Here is a 27,294-nt window from a genome sequence, read left to right on the forward strand (position 1 = left end):
GAACAAAATTATAAGGATACGACTGCCTTCCTAAAAGAAAGGTTCAAAACATTCACGTGATTAAAAGTAGAAAACAAAACTTTATTTGATGAAAACTTCTTAAAAGTTCCAGTATGAAGTAACAAAATCAACAACCTACAAAAATCTCTTTTAGTCCTTTGCATTTCAAGCAAAATATTTTCTTCAGAAAAATGACCCTTTCTTAATATATATCCCCTTCTGTAGGCTAGACATGTCTGAGTGGGTAAATGGATATAAAATTCAAGAGAAGAAAATGAAAATATTTTAAAAATAAAAATCTGAACCCTCTCCTTGAGGTGTATTGCAATATGGTTACCAACACATTCAGCACCTTGTAATAATCAAGTTACTGATTTGAGTTCTGGAACAGGCCCTGAAATGAATAAGAGATCCTAGTCGTTTGTGAGTCTCAGATTGACAGCATCAGAAAAATTGACAGCAACTAGAGACGAGTTCAAATATATGAAACCCACACTTTCTGAACTATTTAGTCTTCACTTCAAACAACTAATGGTCTATATGGTTTTTAAAAGTTAACAGCCCAGAGTTTGGAACATGAATAGTTGCTTTCTGAGTGACGGGGCATTCCTAAGGCATCTTTAATGCTGTTATCAACATGACTCCATGGTGAAGGACCAGTCAAACATCAGATCTCATTTCACAGGTTATCTTGGGTATAGATAACTACAGATGCCACTTGTTCCTTTATTCTATCCCTAAAACAGGGTTTATTGTAGGCTTACAGAACTCTTTCAAGACCTAAAGTTCTTGTCAATATTTGACAGTAACATACCAAGTCAAGAAAGTCAAGAATATCCTGAATCAATGCACTAAGTCACCCATTTGCACTAACTGAAAGGATTAGTTTCTTGAATCTTTTCTCTTTTGCCTCTTTATTGAAAATCCTGTGAAAGTTAACCAGGAGACAAATGAGGCAGGCAAGATACTGCTGCAAGTAAACAAATCACTGGACTCACTGAATAATTTTAAATGAGCTTTAACCATGAGAGAAAACTAGAAATCAACAGCCCCCTTTTTTTTTTAAAGGACAAATGGTGCCTTATATCCATGAGTTTAGGAATAAATGTCTGCAACAAATGTCTGGGGAATCAAGTCATAAGAAATCATGTCATGCTTAACTATTTCAAATCGTGATGCTATTAAGTAAATGTGACTTGCTTACATGTAATTTTATTGTATTTTGTTAAATTGCCCAGAATGTTTATATACTCTTAAATTTAAAAGGACAATAATCTGTGCTTATCTGCTTATATATCTGAAATCACCCATCATAATCACATACAAGCTTATTTACTGGAGAACTACAAGGTTATGTTTTATACCACAAGATCTGTTCCTGTTTAATGCAGACTTAATAAAATCTTCTACTGTCTTAATGCAGTCCTGTATAAACCAGTGGTGTTGCAACACGAGTTTTTTAGTACCCATAGTACTCAGTCATTCCCACCATAATCACTGTAACCCTGGTAGCCACTATTCCTTCTCTCGTGGATGCTGGACATCTTTTTCCATGCGGAGTCCTGATGGAAACTAGCACTGAAAGACCGGCCCAGACGTCCATGCTGCTTCTTGGAGATATTGTCTTCACTCTCAGATTTGGCAATTCCTTGGCCATGTGTTGGAGGTTGTGACTCGTGTCTAATGGTTCCAAATGGAAAGTTCCAAAGGCCAAATCTTTGCCAATTAAGTCTCTGGAATGTTATAATACAATGCAAATTTCCCCCAACCTAAAAAGGAAAAAAAGTTGGGTGAAGAAAATGATGGGAAATGAATTACACTAATATGTGGGCTCCTATGAATTCCCTTATTTTTTCCCTGCCTTCACTTATCCTTTCAGACATCATCAGATCACATTATCCTGAATCTTTCCTGACCAGCCACCTTTACAAAAATATTACAATACCCACAGGAGCCAAATACCCCATATGCCACTCACACACTAACTTCCTCATCTGCCTGATCCAAAGACTATCATTTCTCTTCCTCTCCTATACATGCTTCATTTGTTAGTAGGATTATATCAATGGGATGTCTACCCAATCCACAGAATCTATCTTTCTCTGAGAACTGCCCCAGCAGTCTTGTTTGTACACATGGCTCTGCCCCATGGCCACAGTTACCGGTAATCTGGTTCAGGAATGAACACCTGACCCAAGCTGGGCCAAGACTATGGAGCTAGGACTGAGGCAGGCCAGTCTCAGTCTAGACTGTTCATCTTGAAGGGAGACATAAAGATGATGATGATATTCTCAGGAAGTAGATAATCAGACAAAAACAGAGAGGAACAACATGTAACTCCCAAAAGAGACAGACTAGCTACTTGGCCCCTGCTGACATTCTTTTACCAGGTACCAGTCCTTTGTGAATCAAGGCTATACTCCTTACCATTTGATTTTAAAGAAACTCCTGTGCCCTTAAAATAATTTTCACTCTTCTGTCTAAGATGGTCTGAACTGGGTTTCTGTTTACAATTTAGAATGCTGAGTAAAACACTGCTTTCTGGCCAGTTGTGAAATACCTCCAAATACAATGGTGTTCTTACCTTCTTTGTTTTTCGATATTGCAGCCCCCTCTCTAAGTGCCGGATATCTAGATATTCTGGATTTTGAGTGTTTAGATCAGTAACAATATCTGCCCATCTATAGTTAAGAAAGAAGAATAAAGCACAATTTTCTCTTTAATACAAAATAGCATTATAATAGAATGCCCACGAACAATATTTTACAATATTACCGTGGCAATAATTCTCTTTAATTGTTCCACCTACTAAGCTCTAATACGACAATTGTTTTTATGACGATTGTTTGTCCAACCATGGCCAAGGTTCTCAGTTTAAAAATGGTTAGTCTCCCTATGAAATAAATATATATCAACCTGTTAGATGACATCCTGCAGGCTAAAGTAGAAACATTCCATTATTTATTTTTAACTAGAGTGAAGTACATTTTCAAAGATGTAAAAGTTAACATGCCTTTATTTACAGACAACATGATTGTGTAGAAACAAAAATAATTACAAATTGCTTTGGATTGCAAAACTATTATTAGAACTAGTAAGTGAATTGGGTAAACATGCAATATTTAATGCCCATATAGAAAAACCAATTGCATTTTTTTTACACAACCAGAAAATTGGGAAATGAAAAAAATCAATTTATAATAGCATCAAAAAATATAACACACTTAGGGAAAATTTTATCAAAGTACATACAAAACTCTATATTGAAAAATACAAAACATTACTGAGAGAAATGAAAGCTCTAATTAAGTGAAGATATAGTCTATGTTCACAGATTAAAAGACCCATATTGTTAAGATGTAATTCTCCCCAAACTACACTATGGATTCTATTCTAATCAAAATCCTAACAGGCTTTTTAGCAGAAATTGGAAAGAAAAAAGTGAAGTTAACATACTTTTTACAGTGAATAGCAGGATGTTTTCTACTTGATTCTCCAATTAAGATCCAATATTCTACTTCTTGTGGTGAGAGGGGACCCCTGCTAAATACAAAATACATTCACAATGTCTACTTTGTCAGACTGGAGGAGGCCTATTGACCAAATCTAACAAACACAGGATTTTTGACAAAATCAAATCTGAGTGGGTTCTGGAGTAACTTCAATCCCCAGTTTACCCCAATACCTGGTAAATTATTATCTAAATCTGTATTCGGGGAGATATATATATATATATATATTCTATCTATAATATCTATATTAGGTTCACCTATGTAACGAAGTAACTGCATTGTCATACCTGGTCATCTCACATATTTTTTTTATTTGCTTGACTCCCAAAGGCATTGAGTTTATTTATAAGCCCTGATCTACATGATAGAAAACAATTTGCCTAAATGAGTTTCATTTGCTGAATTCAATTAAACATTATACATAGGTGGACTAGATGGCTGAATAAACAATGTGATATGAAGACTTAAAAATAAATAAATAAATAATAAAATAAAATACATTCACAGTAAGCTTAATAAAGGTAATTTCCTCTTGAAAATATTGTTTTAATTATATATCAATAAAACATATACTGAAGTTTATTCAAATATGGCAGTTGTTAATGTTAGAATAGATATTGGAGTTCAGGCATAAGCAAATATCTGAAGGTGACTGAAGAGAAAGCTGAATTAAATTTAGGTCTTGATCCCCTATTACAAAGTCTAGGGCTAAAAAAGTTGAAATAAACCACCTCTCAGCATCTAAGACGGAAAAAACAAATCCTAGCATGCTACCAGAATTCTTCAGCTACTTTCTCCTTTCACTATGCATTTAAAAACTTTCAAAAGGCATCCTAAAAATAAAGCCCTAAAGTTGTGGTTTGTCTATGGAACTTTTAAACACAATGATGCTCTATAGAATCCCAGCCCTGGAAATTCTAATTCAGATAGGTGTGGAGTGGAGCACAGGCAAGGATTTGCACAGTCTAAAAAATAGAGCCATTTGCAACAACATGGTTGGATCTTGAGATTATCATACTAAGCGAAATTAGTCAGACAGAAAAAGATCGAGAACCATATGACTTCACTGATATGTGGGATATAAAACAAAGTGACAAAGGAACAAGACAAACAAATACAGAAACAGAAACTCATAGAGACAGGCAATAGTTTAGTAGTTACCAGAGGGTCAGGAAGAAGGGGGTGGTAGAAGAGGGTAAATGGGGTCAAATATATGGTGACAGAAGAACTGACTCTGGATGGTGAACACACAATGTGATATATAAATTATGTATTACAGAATTGTACACCTGAAACCTATGTAACTTTACTAACCATTGTCACCCCAATGAACTTTAATTAAAAGAAAAGAAGCATGTCAGTTGATTCTTAGGAACAGGTGGAGGTGAGGAACTCTCTTCTAAAGAAGACAAGTAGAAGCACCTATTTTTTCATGATTTACATGTGACAACGGGTGTCTGGAGTAAGCTGAAGGTGCAGGATAAAACCACAAAAGAAGCAATGTTCCTCACCTCCAGGGTGATGAATAAAACATTTCAGGATTTGAAGACAAGAAGTCATTTCCTCTTGCTCCACATTCACAAAAATACAATGTCCAGCTTCCTGGTTCTCCCAGGTCACTCCTGCCTGCCTCAGAATCCCCCTAAACCCTCCACCCCGCCCCCCACCAAGTGCCTTGAGTGGGATGCAAAGGCCACATGGCCTCCAGCCTGAAAGAGCCCATCCTATCCCCTAGATGACCAAGCCACGTTCTCCCAGCCCAACCTTCGGCTCTGACCAAGAAAGCAGCCTTGCCTCTTCCTCCTCCTCAGTTACCAGTGCCACTGACCCAGGTGTGAACAAACCAGAGCCTGAGCTGGGTGAGGATAACCACGCCTATCGATACTTTCACTCAAAGTATGCACGGCTTCTATTTTCACCATTCTCCAACAGGACACTTCTCCCTATGCTTTTAACTCTCCTGGCATTCATTATCTTAACCCATTGTGAAGAACACTTGCTGAGGAGGAAAAAAAATATTAAAATTCTGTCACCCTAGTCGTTTAATAAATAATTAAAAAAAATAAAATTTGGTCTCCCTCTCTTATTTATGGGGTACCTCTTCTAAAAAGATACAAGTTTACCTGTATATAAACATATACAGTTAATGAAATAGAAACTCTGGGTCAAATAAAGAAACAAACAAATATAACCATAAGGTTATATAGTAGAGTTCTGATATTAGAAACAAAAGTAGCTCTGGGCTTCCTCATAGCCAGGACAAAAGGGAACCCTGATAAATTCCATGTTTTTCACCATAAAAAAAGAAAAGCTTTTTAATGTACTCAGTTGTGACAAGCTTCTTGACACTAGATTCAGTAACACATTTTTCATGTAGGATGCTGACTGAGGACACTGAGACATAATATATAAATTCCTTTACAACTGTTTTATACTAAACATAAAGGTGATTTTTCAAATGACTTTCTATTGTCATGACTCTGACCAACAGTATCTAAGTGGATAATGTCAAAGCACAATTAGTCAAATGCAATTCTGCAAAAGCTAAAATATTTCAAGAATAATCTTACTGCAAGAAAGCAAATCACCAAGTCTCCCAATTCTAAGCATTAAATATTTATTTCTTAAACGCTTTCTACAACACATTTTATGGTTAAGTGACACATAAAATACAGAAATGCTTACCTGAATGCTTTATTAGCTTTAACAGGGGTTGCTTCAAAGCCAATTGGACAAAAATAATGATTTTGGCAATGATAGATATAAGCCAGCGATTCATCTTTCAATCCACGAGTTAACTTTGACAAGGCCCCTGAAGCTACAAAAAAAAACAAAACAAAAAAAACTCAGGGACCATGCAGCACTGTCCATGCTTTCCACAAAGGACTAGTTAGGGACTGAAAGACACAAGACGTTACTCAGAACACACTGACATCGCTGGGGAAAAATGAGAAGCTATTGGCAATACAGAAAAATACTAATGAATTTACTTTCAGCTTTACCCGTTAGACTAAAATTCAGGTAAACTGAAGAGCAAACTAAAGAACTGAAACATGGCCTTGCTTACCAAAACTCCTAATAACACACATACTTGTCTATGAAATTTAGTTACCATATGAAACAATACCTAGGGCATACAGCAATGGTCTCGTCTTTTACAGTTGTGCACACCTGTCCCTAGAAATTTCCAAATAAGCATGCCCATTATCAGCATTTGTTTATAAGCTATGTGTATATACTACTGTACAAATATGCCTTTATAGAAGATATACAAAAGTAGGGAATTTAAATTAGATGGAAATATAGACATTTTCCTGTTATTCCCACAGTGATCATCCTGCACAGCTCCTGTAGTGCATGCACCTCAATTTGAAGACCACAGAGGTATATGGATAACTATAAATTCCAAATAATAAAGTTCCAACAATGGAACCTTTCCCCCACGAACACACAATTTAGTCTTTTTACAAAAGTCACACAGACTAGAGGAAAGCTTTCACAAGCCAAGTGATGAGATAAGGACATCTCTAGAGGCAGGCTGGTGGTACCCAGGCATCCTCTTTTAACTGCTTATATATTTCCCAGAGCTATATTACCACAAGCAACAAGTTTTTACCAGAACTCAATACTTAAAGCCATTAACTGAGGTTTCAGTAACTTGCATCTCCCGGAAGAAACTAAATTATTCATTAAAAATAGCCTATTAAAACTGAAAATCCTAAAAATAGTTGAAGTAGATGAAAGCTTGCAAGTCACAGTTTCTCTGATCGACTTTCTGACCATTGAAATAGCTGAAGACCTCTAAGAACAGCAGGTCAATGGCTGCAGCAAAGCCAAGGGAATGGGACCCCACCCCTACCCCTGCAGATACACACAATTCGCAAGTTCCATGGAGAGAATATCATTTCTGTCTGAAACTCTTTCTCCAGGGTTTCATCTAGTCCTTCCCCATGGATTTTTGCTTCATGGCCTACCATCAGGCATACCTACAATGGCAAGGTGATCTTTTCTGCTAAAATCTCTATTTCATCACGATAAATAAGTCTTTGCACAGTTTTTGGTTGAGTTCCCCTGACAAATTAAAAACTGACACTTAGGGCAGCTCTAAGTGAAGAATTATAAGAACTAAAATTCAGAAAACAGTCAATATATTATTTGTACATGATAGTAGATAGGTTCCAGGACAATAAGCAAATCAAAATATATGGATTTGGACTCCTTGTAAATTCAACAAATTTAAAAGATGTCTACGAGGTCTGACAATTAAGTTCACAAACTCATCCTAAAACAAGTGCTACATAACTCATTGCTGAATATCACTATGGTCACCTTCGAAGTACTCTCTTTGGGAAGCAATGCACTGACGCCAGCGCCTAGTCCACCCTTCAAAGCAATTTTGGAACTCTGTTTCTGGAATGGCCATCAAAGCTGTCATCCTATTACTCTTGATGTCCTGAATGTCATCAAAACGTCTTCCTTTCAATATTTCCTTTATTTTCGGGTAAAGAAAGAAGTCATTGGGGCCAGATCAGGTGAGTGGAAGGGTGTTCCAATTCACTGGCTAAAGACTTACAGTGCCGTGTGAGCTGGTGCATTGTCATGATGCAAGAGCCATGAATTGTTGGCAAAAAGTTCAGGTCGTTTTCTTCTTTTTCACGCAGTCTTTTCTGCACTTCCAAATAGTAAACTTGGTTAACTGTCCAGTTGGTACAAATTCATAATCAATAACCCCTCTGATATCAAAAAAGGTTAGCAATATCATTGCAACAAGTTTGCAGACTTAATTGTCAGACCTCGTACACAAACAATCAGTTTCGGAAAAACCTTTCAAATCTTTTAAAAATTGTGAAAATGCCAAATACTCTTCCCAAATAACTAAGCCTTTTAATGAAAGAACTCTTATTGTAATTTTTAATGGAAAATTTTAAGTATTTTATACTTTCCTCCTTTCTTAAGTCAAATGTAACACAAAACAGCTGACTGCTTTAGTATGAATAGGATTAGTCATTATTTTAATGTCCTGGAATAGACTCAGGGTTCAATGAATCCTATCAATAGAAGACCAAACTCTTCATAAAGAGGTTGGATAGCAGCAGAAAGACTACAGCAGTAGTTCTCAAACTTGAGCGTGCAGGGCTTGTTAAACAACAGATCACAGGTGTCTGACCCAGTAGGTCTGGGATGGGGACCAAGACTTTGCATGTCTAACAATTTACCAGGTGATGTTAATGTTAGTCCAGGGACCATATATTGAGATCCATCTGTCTAGAGCTAAGAGGAAATTTCATTTAACTCAATTCAGTAAGCAATTTATGAGTACCTACTAACTACATCAGGAACTGCAGGAGACAAAATAGATACACAGCAGAATATCAAGTTGCTCTCATAGGGAAGATAAAACAAGTAACTTTAACATAGGGTGAAATAAGACAGTGCCACAATAAAGGGATAGAATTCAAAGGAGAAAGAGCACATCAGATCTGAGAAATCAAGAAGGGGTGGCATCCAAGATGGAACTCATTGAAGTGGCAGGATTTCAGCAATCCAGACAGAGGAGAGAGCACGAGGAGAAAACAAAATCATCGGAGGGGGGGATCTCATCAGGGAACAGCAAGTAGTCTGGTTGAGGCTACAGGGTATGATAGCACAGAGAAGCCTACCGTAGAGTACCCCCAGAATTTCAGGACAAGGTCATAAAAAGATCACCCTCTGCAATAAAAGACAGCAAATATAGTATTTAATGCATTAAAATGACCATGCAAGAAAGTAATTCTATTTAGAAGACACGTAAATGTGTTATAGATAGAAACCAAATTCAGAAAGATGTTCACTCTAGACTGTATCTAAAAAATCTGAAACTTAAGTGACAAAGCAGCTGCTACCAAATGCATAGCTTTGATCTGTATGGTAGCAAGGAGGAAAAAAACTATTAGAACAGCTGGCCTGCTGGCCTGTGAGGAGGAGTACATGTCCTGAGCAGTGAACATGAGAATTCTGGTGCCTTCCATATTATAGTTCTCGCTCTAAGTTAATACCTCAACATCCTGATCTCCTTTGAGTTTAGTGGAAGTTTGTTCTGTAGAGCCTGATCCTCTGTAGAAGAACTATGTAGAACCCTAGAACAATTTATTAGAATGTATTTTTACACCTTCAAAGACAAGAATCAGATTCTGTAACCCAGCAACATAACATCCTGCAAGGCTCTTACTCCCTTGATATCTTTTAAATACAACTGACACCTGTAGGACAGCAGTGGAAGGCCAATCTATATTGGCTTTGAATGATGCTAAAGAATTTATGCTTTAAGCAAGCACTAGAGAGCTCTTAAAAAAGAAAGAGATCTATTAGCACTGCACATTAAAAAGACTGATCTGGCTTTGTGTCTAACATGAATTGGAGAAGACCAGTGGATGAGGAAAATGAACTGTTAATGCATAGACCACCTGAGGTGCTAATGCACTGTAGTAAGCTTGTAGCAATGGCCACAGTGAGGGTATATATGAGTTATGTTGGGATAGGGCAGAAGTAGCTACTCTCTGTTAAGCAAAAATAATGAGTTACAATACCTATTAGAAGAATAAAAATGAAATACGTGAACATTAGTATAATTTTCAGGCAAGCTGATTAAAAAAAAATGAATCTAGATTTCTCTGGCACAAATGTTGGTAGCTAAGTGAACCAACAGTTTGAAGTTACCTGAATAAAAAGAAAAGCATAATAAATAATAATAATAACAATAATGTTAAGTGAATAAGAAGTGAATCCTTGTTTGAAACTAACGTTGACAACATCTAGCACAAACTTTTATTGCAATTGCATCTCTGAAAAAGACTTCAACTTATATTAACAGTTAAATCTGTTAATTTTATCAAAACTCCTGGATTTTGTTTTTATTCCATGAGTGAGCTCAGTTTACATTTACTGAGGGTCCAGTGGAAATGAGCACATCAGCAAGCACTGGGGAGTTATAAAATGAAAGCAGCACAGACCCCAGGGAAACTTAAAGCCCATTGTGGAACACAGGATTAACAGTCCTTAAAAAACAAATGAAACAAAAAGAAGACATATTACCGTATTTCCCCATGTATACGACGCTCCCATGTATAAGATGCACCTTAATTTGGGGGCCCGAAATTTGAAAAAAAATGTATTACATAAAGTTATTGAACTCAAGCTTTATTCATAAAATTTATACAACTCCTCATCACTGTCAAAACTCCCAACCATTAGCTTGTCCTCATCTGTGTCTGATGACGAATCACCCAATTGCCCTTTGCTCTTCAATCCATATCTTCAATTCCCCCTATAAATCTGGCCATTTTGCTAACTTGACTCTCATGGCCTTCTTCTGCCGTGGCGTTTTCAGTAGGGTTTCTTCTTCCCGTAGCCAGCCTCCGATTGTTTTCTCAGTTGGAGAAGGACCAAACTTACATTCAGCAGCACGATTTCCACTCACTTTTGCAAACTGGATCACTTTTAACTTGAATTCAGCACTGTATGAAAACTTTTCTGAGCCATTTCTGGGCAGAACGTGGCAAAACGTAACCTACCGTAATATACTGGTAACAAGTGCGAAACAATGAGCGCAAAGACAACAAGCGCGAAAAAGCGGGAAATGCAAGTAAAATAAATCTACAACCACCGTATAAGACGCACCCAGTTTTTAGACCCCAAATTTTTTGGAAAAGGGTGCGTCTTATACATGGGGAAATACGGTACATTTCAAAGTATTTTCTAAACATGGCAACAAGTGACAATAGCTTTCACTACTGCATATCCCAGAGACAAATAAGAAAAGTCTGTTTCTTCAACTCTTTCTTCCACAATGAGAAAGAACAGAAAACACTTTTTCACTTGACACATGTACTCCTCTTCTGAATACAATCAAAAGTTCTAGGGTAATATGTGTGACATCATAGTGCATCATATATGAAATCAAAGGGCGACTGAGGGCAGTCCCTCTGGTCAAGAAGCTGGACAGACATATTAAAAAAGATGTAACATAATATAAGGCTGCATATGCCAAATGCCACGTGACAGATGCAAATAATCAGTCCTGTAGGAATTAAGAGGACTCGGCACCTAAAGTGGCAGGGAAAGCTTCAGAGATAAAGCAGAGCTCGTGCAGGACCACTGATTATTGAAGAGGAAGACAATTCCAAGGGGAAAGGCAGATCAATCATCCTTCAGGAAATACATATAGAAAAAGAAACAGTCATGTGTTGTAATAGAAAAAATGAAAACAGGAATAAAACTGGGAAAATACAGCATTAAAACTTATTGAAGAAACTGCAGCCACTGCTCCTTTCCCCCCACCAAAAGGGGAGCAAGCGGCAGTCCGGGAACATAGGTTGTTTATTCCATTCCTCACATGAAAAAGACTGAAGTCTACCGGAAAGCACATCCTCTCTTAGTTTTTAACTGCCTGATCAATTATTGATAGAAGTGTGTAGACAGTCTCACTAGAAACTGGCCTGATCAATTATTGAGAGAAGTGTGCGGACAGTCTCAGTAGAAACTGAAAAAAAAACAAACAAACAAAAATAACTAACATACCATTTAAAGCTGCCCTTTCCACAGGAACAGACCTCCTGCAAAGGCACAGAATTCATTCAGTAAGAACAAAAGCTAACGTTTATTGAGTCTTTACTCTGTGTCAAATAAGGGGCTAAATGTATTACAAACATGTCTCCTTTCATCTTCACAGTGACCCAATGGGGTGGGTGTCACATATGAAAGACAAAGGTCTACACTGGGCTCAACAAGTGAATGTCCGACTGCCTTGTTCAAGGTCACAAAACCTGTATGTGTACAAACCAATGTGAATTCCAAATTTGCCTGACTCGTAACCAACTTGACATACCTGACACAGGTGAACAAAAATATATCCTACTCTATGTTCAACCCTTGACCTTGGTAAACTATATACCAAGTAATCAGAGAGGTCTTTTGACAAAGACTCTCTCCTTCACCAAACTTTAGTTAGGCTCCTCTGAGCCCTCTTCTCAACCAAGCCTAGATCTTGCGCTTCTGTGTCCATCCTTGCAAAATCCAGTTTTAGCAAGATTCCTACTAAGTCAGTTTAGAGAGTATTGCTCACCCTTGATATCTGATCAGGGTACTCATCCCCCACCCTTGAAGTCTAAGCCCCTGGCCTGCCTGTTGTAAGAATTCTGTCAGACCAGTTTAGCAAGAATCCTTATACCCTTGGTGCCTCCTCCATGGACCCCACACTTTGCTAGTTGGCTATAAATTCCTGGCTGCCTTTGCTGTATCCAAAGTTGAGCCAATCAATCTCCTCTATTGCAATACCCCTATAATAACAATCTTGATAAAGTCTTCCTTATCATTTTAACAGAATAATTTTTTCTTTAACGTTGTATTACAACTTTCTGACTTGTAAAGTCAAAAAATTATTGTCAAATTAAAAGCTGAAACTTGTCAAATAATGCAAATTATTTAGTTAGCATATGACTAAAACAATCCTTAAAAACAACTTCATTATGCTCTGTTAGAACCAAAGCTATTCTAAAATAGAACTTTGTCACTTTTATAGTCCATGCTCCCTGTTGTTTTATGTTATTATGTAGTTCTAACATCAAATATCCTAATATTCTTGTATTCCCTTCTAGGAAAATGAACTGTAAATTCCCTGCTGCTTCCTGATACTTTTACCAGTGTGTGTACACACACACACACACACACACACACACACACACACACAAACCATGGACCCAAACAATACAAACATGTTAAAAGTAGTATTTATGACATACCTTAAAGATCTAGAAGTTCTACATGCAAAGATAAGAACTAAAAATATTAAACTATATATTAAAAAGTACCACACAGATTACTATTATATTATGATTTTACCCTTGAATAGAAAAATAGAAAAATAACTCTATGTTTACAGTTTACCTAATGTCCCATTAATCAAAACAGCCAATCTTTGAGATGGAGCCTAAAGCATATACGTGTGTGTATGTGTGCATGTGCACATGTGTGCATGTGTGTAAATCTTCAATATGTTTACCTACCAGTTTCTCCAGCTGTTTTATTCTTCCCATGAGGCTTATATAGAACATACGAGCATCCTTTTACATGGAAGTGGTCATTAATTTGTCTAAACCATCTGAAAATAACAAGAAGATTTGCTCATAGCAACAGTTCCATAACTAAGATGGCCCTATTCCACTTCTAGAGAAATTCAAGCAGAGCCCATGTTTGGCATATCTACTAGAGGTTGGGGCCCAGCAGCTGGATACATGGTTTACCATCAATATACATCTATGCCATTGTTATTTTGCAGAACTAGGAATAAAGTATTGCCTCTAAGCAACGGCTTCCTACCTCATAAGTGTTGTATTTCCAGTGAAAGGGCCAAACCTAATATCTTCAAATGGGGGTTGAAAGCCCAAAATATGTAAAGCTTCTTCTTGGGTTATAGGTGGAAGACTACAAAAGAAACATTGACTTTCATTTTACAATTCCAATCATATGCAAATAGAACCTGTCTCAATGTTAATATGTCTGTCTGATTTGCAAACAATTTTAGTAATATTTAAAATTTTTATTATATCAAAAATAATGCATGCATATATTTTTACCTAAAAGGCTTATAACAAAATACAGCAGTTTTTCTCAATTTATAAAAATCTATTCTTAAAAACCTTTCATTATAGAAAAAAGCAACACCAAATAACTTGAATTTGGAGATTAGAGATACCAATAAATTAACATACTTACTTTCCAGCTCCCATCGTGCTATATAAGAAATTCCAACAAGAAATTAATGAAGAGATACCACAAGATGTCTTATATTGTGGTCGGCTTATGCAGTACCTGAGAAAATAAAAGACTGTTTTCTTCACTTGAATGAATATAAAATATGCATAGAAAAATATAACACTCATGGCAAATAAAGTGTCAACATAATGAAAACTTTGATCATTTAAACTAATATAAAATCTTTATTCACTTAAAATATTTTTATATTTTTCAAACATCATAAATGCATAATAAATCACTCATTTTAACAAAGATGGCTAAGTATGACTACTAGTTAAAGCGGATATGATCCAAACCAATGGGGAAAAAAATGGTATATAAATTTAGACATCAAATACTAAAATTTCAGTGCAAACTCCTAGTTGAGCTGCATACGTGATTATTTGCAACTTTAGTAGTAAGAGTTCTTTATATGTATCTGATATTAACCCCTTATCAGATATACGATCTGATATTTTTTCCATTTCGTAGGTTGCCTTTTCGCTGTTAAGTGTTTCCTTTGGTGCACATAAGTTTTTTGTTGTTTTTTTTTTATTGAACTCGTTTTATTCATTATAAAATTCATACAACTCCTCATCACTGTCAAAACTCCCAACCATTAGCTTGTCCTCATCTGTGTCTGATGACAAATCCCCCAATTGCCCTTTGCTCTTCAATCCATATCTTCAATTCCCTCTCTAAATCTGGCCATTTTGCTGACTTGCCTCTCATGGCTTTCTTCTGCCAGATGCACATAAGTTTTTAACTTTAATGTTGTCCCATCTATTTTTGCTTTTGTTAGGTGTGCGTTTGTTGTCCGATTCCAGAAATTACTGCCAAATCCAATGTCATAAAGCTTTTCCCGTTTTCTTCTAGGAGTTTTATAGTGTTAGTCTTACATTTATGTCTTAATCCATTTGGAGTTAATTTGTGTATATGAAGTGAAGTAAGACTCCTCCGTCATTCTTTTGCATGCTAATGTCCACTTTTTCCAGCACCATTTTCTGAAGAGACTATCCTTTTCCCATTCTGTGGTCCTGGCAACTCTACCGAGGATTTTTTTGCCCATTCAAATGAGGGTTTATTTCTGCACTCTCTATTCTGTTCCATTGGTCTATATGTTTGACTTGATGCCAGTATCACAGTTTTAATTATTATATCTTTATAATATGTTTTGAAATCAGGAAGTGTGTGGCCTGTGTTCAACTCTTGCAATCATCACCTTCCTAGCAATTCATTAGAGGCAGTGTCCTCAAGTGGAAATTCGGGGATAAGATAATCAAGTGTCAATCAACACCTCATCTTCTGCAACCCCACCCTGCATTTCTGTAGTACTGACCTGGATCTTCACAAAGAACTCAGATGCTTCTCCACTGATGTGACTGCTCACGCCCCTAGATTTAACCGAAGGGGTCACTGGATGGTTTCAGGATTGTCACATGAACTTTAGGGAACCTGCATTGTCTAATGCGAGCAGTTTACACACAAAATTTAGTAAGTATGTCTTAGAGTCTGTGGGTTACAGGCTTTCTTATTTCTTTGTTTCAGGGAAGGCAGAGCTTTCCCTGTTTTTCATCTTATTGTTTTCATGGGTCTGAGGAAAAGAGTGGAGTAAAAAGACCTTATTCTATCATATTTAAATCTCCCCCTTTCATCTTAAACAATTCTTTGTAAAGCCTTGGGATCAACCCTGGGCATCCTTAAGATTTTCCATATTTCTTCATCAATCTAAACTTGTTTACTGGTCTTGCTCATGACCAACTTAAACTTTTACTGATATTCTACTATCTTTTATGGGTCATTCCATTTCAACCCTAATCCTGTAAAAGTCTCAGTGAGAAAGGAATAAGCTTGTTGTCCTGATAATTTTTTCTCCCTTGGGCTATTTCTCCTATCTTTCCTTCCTCATCCAAGCTTTTATGGCCTCACATATTAAACTATTAAAATATAATTACCCATATTTGTTATTAAAACAAATCTTAAGTCTAAGGGATTAGAAACAAAAATGGGCAAAGCCTTGGCCCAAAGAAACTAAAATTAATATTTTTGATTCTAGTGTTTCTTCTCCAATACACTTCATACAAACTACTACCAATTTATCTTTGTAATTATCTTTTTGTTTTGTTAAGAAATCATCAATGGCTTATCTTTACCCCAGGGGGGGGAAAAATATATATATATAAATCCTTAGCCTGATATCCAAGAAACAGATCATGAAAGGTGTTACAAAGAACATGGACTTCAGAGTCTAGCTCTCAGGTTTCAGTCCATGATCTACTTATTCACCATGCGATGCTGGGCGGTTTTCTTAGCTTCCCTGAGACCTCACTCCAGACAAGCTGGTCTATCCTTCATTACCAACGTGCCAGGCACGTTCCTACCATTCATTCAAAGACCTTTGACCCTCCATTCCCTCAGATTTCCTCTCTCAAGATCAGGCTATTCAGTGAAGCTTTCTGGTGATCATTACTTCCTCTCATGTTGGTTCTTCATTCATACCCATCATCAGACAAACTGCTTGAAATGTTTTACATTTTTCGGTCTAGTTCCCTCTTCTCAACTAAAACGAAAAAAAAAATCAGACAACTCCAGAAGGTAGGACATTCTACAAGATATCCGGCCAAGGCTCTTCACTAAGTTAAACTCCTAGAATTTAAAAAAGGGGCAGGAGAGTGTGGTAGAGATTCGTCTAGATTAAGAGAGGCAGATGGACCACAACAAGCCAACACAATGTGTTGTTCATGGTTGGATCCAACTTTGAACAACCAGGCATAAAGATATTTTCAGAACAATCTGGGAAATCTAAATTTAGCCTGGGAATTAGATAATAAGAAAATACTGTTAAGTTTATTAGGTATGCCAGTGGTTAAAGGAAAAAAAGTCCATTTTTAGTGGTTACCATCGTCTGAGGTCTAACACTTTTCGCTGCTTAATATCTTCAAGAGGAGAATACTGAGGCCACTCCTTTTGATGTCTTCCTTTTTTATCTGAAGTTTTTTTCTTGGAAATTTGTTTCTTTACATTGCCTAGGATACAAGAGTATAAAATAAGCAAAATGCTTAAGATGAAATAAACTGCCAGGGCAATACAATTAATTATAGAACAAAATTTAAAAGTAACTGCCACTAGTTCTAAAAATGATATTTGTAAACCTATTGAATAAATATACGAGGGGTGCCAAAAAAATGTATACACTGACTTGTATTCATCTTTTGTTATCAGTATACATTGAGTATTACAATTTTAATACAGTTTTTTTCCTGTCTTAAAAAGTGTATACATTTTTTTGGCACCCTCTGCATATATCTTCAAGAATACTTTCCTATTTTAAGGAGAGAGAATAAAAACAAATTTAAACAACCATAAATATTATTTTCTGTCAGATGTGCATATCCTGATTCCTAAGCCAGTCACTTAGATAGTAAAAGGATCAATTATAATATCTTTAATTTAGAAAATCAAATTACCAACAGTAAAATATTTAACTAGACCACTTTCCAGAAACTGAATCCTTTCTATAAAATAATAAAACCACATTAATGTAACTCTGTTAAGAAGGTAAAAATACTAGATCCAATAATGCAATGATGTGATGTTTAAAAATATCTCCAGGCCTACAGAGACCACAAAATGGATTTCAAATGATGCACACATATGCATTATTAAAATGTGACTTTAGCACCAAGAACTAAAATGGAAAACAATGTCTCCTGTGTTCATATATGTCCTCTCTCTCTCTCTCTCTCTCTCTCTCTCTCTCTGTCTCTCTCTCTTCAAAAGACAGGTAAAACAAATAACTATGGTTACCTATGGGGGGAGGGGAATTGATAGCTAGACAAAAGGAACACAAAAAATGAGTTAGATACTGTTTAATTTTTATGCTTTTTATTTCTGAACCATGCTAATGGATTAGTCAGTGAAAACATTATATAAATTATTAATAAATAACATCCAAGCCTTATTTCAATAAAATACCATTAACATTTTAGAAAGCTATGTATACTCAAATACTTTAACATTACATATATAATGAAAAAATCAGATGTTATAAAAATTAAAAGCTAATGTTTTACTTTTATGAGCTGTTCATAAATTATGAAAAATTATATAGCTGTATGCCCAGAAAACAAGCATGGAAAAATGTTCATTTTATTCATTTAAGATGCTCTACGATGAAATCATTTGGCACCCAAAACCAGGTGGAATTTAAAATTATTGATACACAGGGAATTTCTCTAATTTTTGTAAAATGTCACAGTAGCAAACACTATAATATTTAGAAACAAGTTTATTTTTTCCCCTTCCCTCTAGTTATTCTTCTACGTCTTCACAGAGAACACAAAATTTCTCACAAAGCTAAACAACCACTGGCAAACATGAGCTAAATCTCATTCTGACAGATTTCCATTATTAGTAAGTAAATTTTAGAGAGCCAGAAGATAGGAAACCTACTTCCCACCATTTCTTGACATGTCTTCATTGCCCAATAATGCCTTAATTCCCTAAATAGTTTTCCCAGCCACTTAAAAGAGTTTCAGAGGCTAACGAAGCATGGTAATCTGTGACCTCAGCTGCGCAAGTGGTCTTCACTCACGTATCTTCCTCTAATACTTACCTAAGCCTGCCCTCTGTTCTCTCTTATGCCCATGAGCCCCTGGGGTTAAATAAGCATATACACGTAAATTTAATAACACTGAGATCATATGTCCTCTGTCCACAATGAAACTGAATTAGAAATCGACCTTTATAAAAACTCCAAATATCTAGAAATTACATAGCATGATTCTAAATAATGCATATATCAAAGAAAAAAATCACACGGGAAATTAGAAAATACTTCAGATTAAATGATAAAAATAAAGTGTATCAAAATGGATGCAGTACAGCTAAAACAGTACTTACAGAGCAATTAGAACATTAAATGCTGATAGTGGAAGTCTGAATCAAGATGTTAGAAAATGAAGAGCAAAGTAAATTCAAAGTAAGAAGGAAGGACGGACATAATAAAGAGCAGAAATTAATAAAATAGAAAATAAACAATTGAGAAAATTAACAAAGCTAAAAGCTGGTTCACTTGAGAAGATGAACAAAACCAATAAACCCCTAGCTAGACAAAATATAAAAGAACATAAATGACCAATATAAGGAATGAAAGAGGAGTTATCACTAAAGACCATATAGACTTTATAGGAACTATTAGATATACTATTAGAAACAACTTTATGCCAACACATTGACAACTTAGATAAAATGGACAAAATAAAACTCGACAGAATTAATGGGAATCTATTAGGAGACCTGCATAGCCCTAATTCCAACACCTGAAAAAGACATTACCAAAAAGAAAAAAAAAAAATAGACCAATCACTCAAAATATAGACACAAAGTGAAATACCCTGATACCCCGACAATTACAATTTACGTAACATTCCATGAAGCAAGTTGATTTTACAAATGAACAAGTAGACAAATGGTGGTTTTACAAAATGATCAGAGAAGTCTAGAAGTAAAATACAAATCCTAGTTCTACTGCTTCTTACTAGTAGCTATGAAAATTTCAGCAGGCAACTTATCCCTCAGTTTAAGCCTCAGTTTATTTCCCTAAGAAATGGCAATAACAGTACCTACTTCGTAAAATTCCCGTGTTACTGTGAGTTCAAAAGAAAGAAGTGAAAGCAGTAGTATCTGCTAGAGGACCACCACATTGCAATTGTGAAGGTTGTGCCCCGTAGGGGAACTCCCTAGTCAAACAGCAATCAAATTGTGCAGTACACAACCTACTCAGTGGTACCTGGGGGCCTTGCTGGGTACTCAAAAAATGTTAACAAAAAAGCCTCAATGTTATATGGTAGAAAAGAAAACTAGGTGTTTAATTGGGAAATACAAACTCATGTTCCTGCAAAACTACGAAATAGTAGTATGTTATTTTAGCTACCTCATTAACCATTTCTAAGTTACCATGTGCTGATCTAATACCTGTATTCTGTAGTACCCTAGATTTCTCAAAGCTCTCAAAACGTGTTGTTTCTAGTGGCAACACATTAATGAACCCAATGTCCTATTCCAAGGTTATTTTTTTAACTACAATGACAGACAAGATGATAGCAATGTCCCCCATTCCGTATTATAAAAGGAAAACATGTTTAATGGCAAGTTTGAACAAGATAGCTTGTTTGTTTTCTAACTATGGTCACATGTGAACTTCATGGCTCCTTCCTTACCTGATTTGTGCTTCAAATTTGTGGTCACTCCATCAAATTCAGATTTATCAATTTCCCATGCGAGCGGTAGCTTGCCCAGGCTATTGGATAAGTTTTCCAAGCTATTTTCCTCATTGTAGATGATTTCCGATGTACTAGTCGGGATGCCAATGTATCTTGATGAATTATTTCCAGCAGACAAAGAGGTACTATCAGGCAGGCAAGAAGAGCGGGTTGGATTTGGTGTTTTATAGATTGAGGTTGCCTGGTTGAGAAACGCATAGTCTGAACAGATGGCATAAATTTTCTCTCGAGTATGGGTCACCGGACAGCTCCACGGATAATGACCATCTCCTTTGGGACCCAAGGGTGCTCCTGAGGCATGAGTGCAGAAAGATGGTACAGCACCTTGTAGGTTCTCTTCAGGAGACTTTCTCTCAGGTTTGTGCTCACCATTTCCAGAATAATTTGCCCTTTCTGCTTCCGCAACGTTAGGCATTGAATGCAATTATAAAAGTTCTGTTACGACGAGAAGGTTGCAACTCTTTCTGTTTCTTGAAAAAAATAACTGTGACACCCGCTCACAGCATTCTACAAAAACTTGAGAGCTGCAAAATGGGCTCCTAAGAAAAGAGGGAAGAGAAAGACAGATCAACAACCCACCAGACCCTACAAACTGCCCTAAAAAATATACCAAGTGAGAAGGAGATGGGAGGGGGAAAAAAAAAAAATATATATATATATATATCAAGTGCTTTATATGCCTTCATTCAATAAATATTTATTTTACAAGTACTATATGCCTAGAATTATGATCAATGACTGTCTGTCCTATTAAAAAATTATTTGAAAATAATGTATTAGAATAATGAAGACAAATAGCCCAATTGACAAAAAATAGGAATAGTTACTTCTCCAAAGATGATATAGAAATGGCAGGTAAACACATGAAAAGAAGCTCAGCATCATTAGCCATCACGGAAATACAAATCAAAACCACAAGGAGATACCACCTGACACCCACCAGTATGGCTACAATCAAAAAGTCAGATAATAACAAGGGATGTTGAGGATGTGGAGAAATTGGAACCCTCATAAACTGCTAATGGAAGTACAAATGTCCAAATCATTTTGGAAATCAGTTCCTCAAACATTTATATAGCGTTACCATATGATCCGGCCATTTCACTCCTAGGTATATATCCAAGAGAAGTGAAAATGTAAGTCTACACAAATAGACAGAGCAGCATTATTCATTATAGCCCAAAAGTAGAAACAATCCAACACCCACCAATTGATGAATGGATAAATAAAATGCACTATATCCATGCAATGGAACATTATTGCACAATAAAAATAAATGAAGTACTGACCCAAGATACAATATGGATGAACCTTGAAAGCATTATGCTAAGTGAATGAAGCCAGTCACAAAGGACCAGATAGTGTATGATTCCACTTATATGAAGTATCCAGAATAAGCAAATCCATTCCATAGAGACAGTAAGTAAAGTAGTGGTTACCTAGGACTAGAGGGTAAGAGGAGGTTGGGGGAGTGATGGGGTTTCTTTTTGAAGTAATGAAAATATTCTATAATTGACTATGGCGACGAATGCACAACTTTGTGAATATACTAGAAGCCATTGAACTGTACATTTTAAATGGGTTAGTATAGTGTGTGAATTATATCTCAATTAAGTTGTTTAGAAAAATAATGCATTAGCAAAGTTATTTTTAAAAACATATAGACATAAAGGATATATGATGAATAATGAGCACAGATTTAAAGCAACAAAAAATACAGACTTTACATGTTTTAAATATGTCACCTGACAAAAAACAGGATCCAATCCAGGTCATCACCAGCTTCTGATCAGTCTCAGGAAAAACTGATTTCAAGTCTAAACTGATTCCTGTAGGGAAGAAAAGAAAGAAAAGTTTACATAGCAACCAAGAACACCAAGGAAGCTGACGACTTATACAAAAGGAAGACCCTGGCGAAGAAACCCGTTACAGGTGGTGTATACCGCGCGACCTGATGCCAGTGCCAGAGCAGAGCATATAGGGCTCTAGAGAGGGAGCAGCACTACAGAGATTCAGCTCACCCCGGGTGACCAGTCTGATCTTTGCCCATTAATACCTCTGCCCATTTGCTTACTTAAGAAAATTAGAAATAAGTTTCACAGGTTACAGGAAAACAATTATATAAAACCCATCATACAAATACTGAACAGCAAAAACCTATGAAGATGATTACCCTGAGTGTGTGAGGACAAACTAATGGAAAGTTCTACATGTCCTTCATGTAATTTAAGGAAAGAGGCCTCCATATCAGGAGGACTCCACATATCCTAGAACAGATTCCATTTTATTTATTTTTAAGAAATGCTTAGATGCTCTCTATTTAGAACCTTCAGGGAATGATTTTCTAGTCATTTGTGCAGAGTTTATAGTTATTGGCAGGAGGGTCTGTTGGCAGGAGCTTCACCACCAAAGATGGAACCTCTCATGGATTCACTCTGGAAACTTTTTTACTCAAGAAATCCTAGGACTAAGAGTAGTGGATCTCTAAACAGGAATCTGTTACGCTGTCTCCTGCTTCCTCAACTCCTGGCGTGACGGTGACAGAGGAGGAAGATGCAAAGAGAAGCTGAGTAGCTAAGGTTGTACAGTCCAAACTCTGGGCTTTTCGGAGGGTTGTTTTTTCTGATTCTGAGTAGATGTCCTAGAGCAGCGGTTCTCAACCTTCCTAATGCCGCGCGCGACCCCTTAATACAGTTCCTCATGTTGTGGTGACCCCCAACCATAAAATTATTTTCGTTGCTACTCTATAACTGTAATTTTGCTACTGTTATGAATTGTAATGTAAATATCTTTTTGTTTTCCAATGGTCTTAGGCAACCCCTGTGAAAGGGTCGTTCGACCCCCAAAGGGGTCGCGACCCACAGGTTGAGAACCACTGTCCTAGAGGAACATTTTCTACATATCTGTTATCCTCATGCCTTTCTTAAGAGCCAATGTGGTTTATTATTTGTAGCATTGGGGTTGTGTGGATGGGTTGTAGCAGGATGAGGCATGAAAGACAATGCACAGTCATGGTAAGGAGATAGTCTGGTGGGAGAGACAGAAATGTTCTAGGGGCTGCCCTTGCTGTCTCTTCATCTCAAGCTTAGCTTCCACTTTGCCAGAGCTTCCTTCTTCCGAGCTAATGGAATTTTGTCTGTGAGACCAGCTCCATGAGTGACAGTATGGGAATTTTATAAAAGATGCTCATTGGAACATATATAGGAAAATATTTTTATCAAACACATATGCAAAGGAAAATTACTGCATTTGCACACAAAAGGGCTAAGTTTCCTAAAGCTAAAGACAAGAAAGAACATAGCACTTGATTAATAAAAAGTTTAACAGTTTTTGATTTTCTTTTGTTTGTGTTTTGGGTTTGTCTGCTTTTAAATAGAAGTCACCAACCAAGAACCATCCCTTCGGTTGCAATTTATCAAAAACTGAAGATCCTCAACATAACGGCATATATTATATTGATTGTCAATAAAACCCAAGAGTAAACTTAGTGGTATGAAAACTTTCTCATTGAACCACTGTTTGTGGAAATTTCTCTTAGAAAAACTGTAATATTTATACATTTTATCACAAAAGTAAAATAAATTACAGAAAACATTGCAGAGTACCAAAAGATAGTACAGAAAAAGTGAAAATTATCTAAATCCCATGACCAAGCACTGCTATAGTGGTATTTTTTTTATCCTTGTTATCTGTCTGATCCTTGTCTTTTCACCCCACTTCAGTGAGATCTTCCTGAGGCCAAGGGCACTTGTCTTATTGTATCCTCAGGCTTTCTTACAATTGAACTAAGCACAAGTTATTACTGGTAAGAATCACTAACAGATGCAAATTATATTGCATTATAATTATAGCCTCAGGAAATAGCGAGGTATTAGAGAGGCAGTTTGTCCCTTCACTACATAGCTCTCAGCTCTCACAATTTGTCACACCTGTATCTGCTTTGGTCCCTATTTCTATAAACCATTCCCAATACCATTCCCACTCCTAGCTCCTCCCACCCCCTGCTTCATCCCCATAAATTGACACTTCAAATCTGACCTGTACATAGATATTAGAAAATTAAGTATGTATACATACATCAGCCTAAAACTCTCTGCTGTTAGAACCAAAAGCCAACTCCTATCTGGCCCCCCCTCATTCGCCCTCTCCCCTTTTCCTCTGCACTCCCCCAATCTGACCAACTTCCCATTCTCTGAATGCTATCTACTCCCACCCACCTTTATTTAGTTCTCATTTATCCTTCAGATATCCTTCAAAGGTCGCTTTCTGGGGATACTTTCTTTGCTCCTCAAATACACCAGGTCATCCTGTATGGATGCTCAGGTATCTTTCTTTCAGGTCTTAACCAGGGTGCCATTTTATATTTATACGTGTGTATAGATGAATGTCTGCCTCTTGCAAGTCTGTTTTTCCTGATTACTGTAACCCTCGGGCCCAGCATTTGTAGAACTACCATCAACAAATACTTAACTTTTAAGTGCCTACATCATGCCAGGCATTATTGTAAACCCCAGATTAAGAGCCTAGATTCCAGGAGGGCTTACCAAGAGTGGCCTTCAGACCAGGAGTTTCAGCCAGAGGGCATCCTCTCCTACTCTGTAGCTTTCTCCCATTACTCACCTGTGATAACTGAGGTTCCCTAATCCTGGCAAGACGATCGATGCTGGATTAAGATTTACTAATAAGAATGACTACCGTACCTAAGGCTCAATTTAATGATATATTCATAAGATCATGGTACAAGCAACAAAAGTGTTGTTTAACTGTGTGCAAACAAAATTTTATAAAATAGCCAGCTCTAAATGCCCCGTTAGAGTACCGATTTTTAAAAATCAGAGGAGCTGTTTTGCAAAATAAACGTTCCATTTGTAAGGTCAATCAATATTCATTGCCTAGGTCACATTCTTTTCCAGTTATATTTTAAATCAGTATTTTTAAGGATCAAGTTTGCTTAGAGAACTAAACATCTTAAAGTCTCTTCAGTAAAGCTTTCCACACATGACGACTACTACGATCAATATTCTGTATGTGAGGCCACTGAAACTCAGAAGCAGGTAAGTGACTTACTGAGGGTGAAATGCCTGAGGGCCACACCAGATGCACTAAGCCCCAGCGGGTATGGTCTCGGTCCTTACCCCCCACTCCCTCTCCGCCCTCCGACCCCCCCAAACGTTCCCCGGGCGTCCTCCTCCATCAGACCTGAGCCCCTCGCCCCGCAGAGGCCGCAGGCCTCGGATGGATACCAGGGGTCCTTCCGCGGACCGGCCAGAGACGAGCCTAAGCTCCGGGGGCAGCGAGCGGAGTTCCCACCGCCCTCTTCTGCGCAGCTCGCGCAGCACCGCCGGGCCTGGAGGCCTCCGGGATGGAGGGGACAGCAGCGCAGGCCAGTGCCTGCCGCGCGGATCCGGTGTGCGCGGTGCGAAAGCGGCGCCAGCCGAGAGGAAGGAGCGCCGCTGCGCCCTCTGTCCGTCCCCCTCCGGCCGCCACACGGGCCCGCGCGCCCGCCCTCCCAAAGGCCTGGCGTCCCGCTGCGTCCCCGCAGCCAGGCCTCCAAGTCCCTCCTCCAGCCCCCCCTCCCCGGCCGGAAGCTGGAGTTTGCCGCCAGGGGGAGTGGGCGGAGGCTGGCGCGCCGACCTCCCGCAACCCGCCCTGGGACGCTCAGGGCGCTCAAGGCGCCTGGGCGGGTGGAAAGCGGGCAGTCTTCCCAGGGCGAAGAGGGAGCCCCGATTCGAGCTTGGGAATGCACGAATACATATCATTACTAATGACAATGGCAAAAGAGAAAACAGAAAAGGAAACCCCCGCACAGGCCCGCTTTGGTTGGCGGAGCTACCGGGCCCGTCTGGGTTTTCGGGGCAGCTGGCAAGGTCGAGAGTGGGAGGGAGGGAGGGAGAGAGGCTCCGGGTCTGATTCCCGAGCTGACCGTGGCTCCTACTGGTGACCGCCCTGGCCGCGGGGCGGCCGTGCAAAAGCGAGGGGTTGCAACTGCACGCTCCAGACCCGGGGCCTGCTGAGCGTGGCGGGAGACGGTTGCCAGGCAGGAGCCACCAGGACCCGCACTGGCGCCTCCAAATCAGGCTTTGTTCCATAGAGGATTGGTCCCTTGGCTCCCTAGTACTTCCCTCCATCCTGAGGCCCAGCTCTTCACCCCACGTTTTTCCCGGGACACCGGGCACCAACGTAGTGACCTCCACTCGGACGGCCATGGCCCCTGGCAGCCTGGGCAGCGTTGGGGGCGCATAAGACAGGCGGGCCGCACTAGGCCCGGCCCGCGGAGCCCGGGTGCCTGGCGCAAGGCTCGGAGTGCTGGGCACACAGCTGCGGGCCACCACTTCGGTCCTGCCCATAGCTCCAGATACCTCTAAGCCTGTCCATTGGGGTCGGGTCGCTGCTGCTGCGACGAAATAGCGGCGGAACCCACACAGAGATCACAGCTTCCAGCGCGCGGCCCGCGACGCTCTTCGGGTTACCCTGGGGCTCGCGTCTCTACTCCCATCGGAGCTTGCGGGGACAGCGCACTGGACGGCTGTGCCTGGAGACCAGTCATTAATACCTTCCTTTCATCGTGTTTTGTACCTGCACGTGCGGAGAATATTGTAACAATTAGAAAAAAAAAATCTTAGCTGTGCATCCAGACTCGCCGGCCCTACTATCGGGCATCTAGTAGTTATCTGTTTTTCTGAAAGCGGTGACTGCAACGTAAATAAATCAGTGAGAGATGCCAAAAC

General features: G+C 38.3%; 1 protein-coding gene across 7 annotated transcripts; it reads right to left on the reverse strand.

Annotated features, from left to right (window-relative positions):
* Window positions 1-60: 60 nt before the first annotated feature.
* Window positions 61-27,294, reverse strand: BIVM (basic, immunoglobulin-like variable motif containing). Of its 7 annotated transcripts, none has more exons than XM_019663867.1 (11): window positions 27,143-27,294; window positions 22,312-22,395; window positions 20,504-21,105; window positions 17,182-17,308; window positions 14,262-14,357; window positions 13,866-13,970; window positions 13,553-13,647; window positions 6,198-6,330; window positions 3,457-3,543; window positions 2,585-2,681; window positions 61-1,769 (listed from the first exon to the last, which is right to left on the reverse strand). In XM_019663867.1, exons 3-11 carry the CDS (start codon window positions 20,979-20,981, stop codon window positions 1,476-1,478), a joined length of 1,512 nt encoding a protein of 503 aa, XP_019519412.1. In that variant the 5' UTR covers window positions 20,982-21,105; window positions 22,312-22,395; window positions 27,143-27,294; the 3' UTR covers window positions 61-1,475. The 7 variants fall into 7 exon arrangements, with proteins under 7 accessions (XP_019519412.1, XP_019519411.1, XP_019519410.1 ...); XM_019663866.1 differs by having other exon boundaries at window positions 27,037-27,294; XM_019663865.1 differs by lacking the exon at window positions 27,143-27,294 and adding an exon at window positions 26,926-27,030.

Source organism: Hipposideros armiger, unplaced genomic scaffold (assembly GCF_001890085.2).
Source record: "Hipposideros armiger isolate ML-2016 unplaced genomic scaffold, ASM189008v1 scaffold_408, whole genome shotgun sequence".
NCBI classification, from domain to species: Eukaryota; Metazoa; Chordata; class Mammalia; order Chiroptera; family Hipposideridae; genus Hipposideros; species Hipposideros armiger.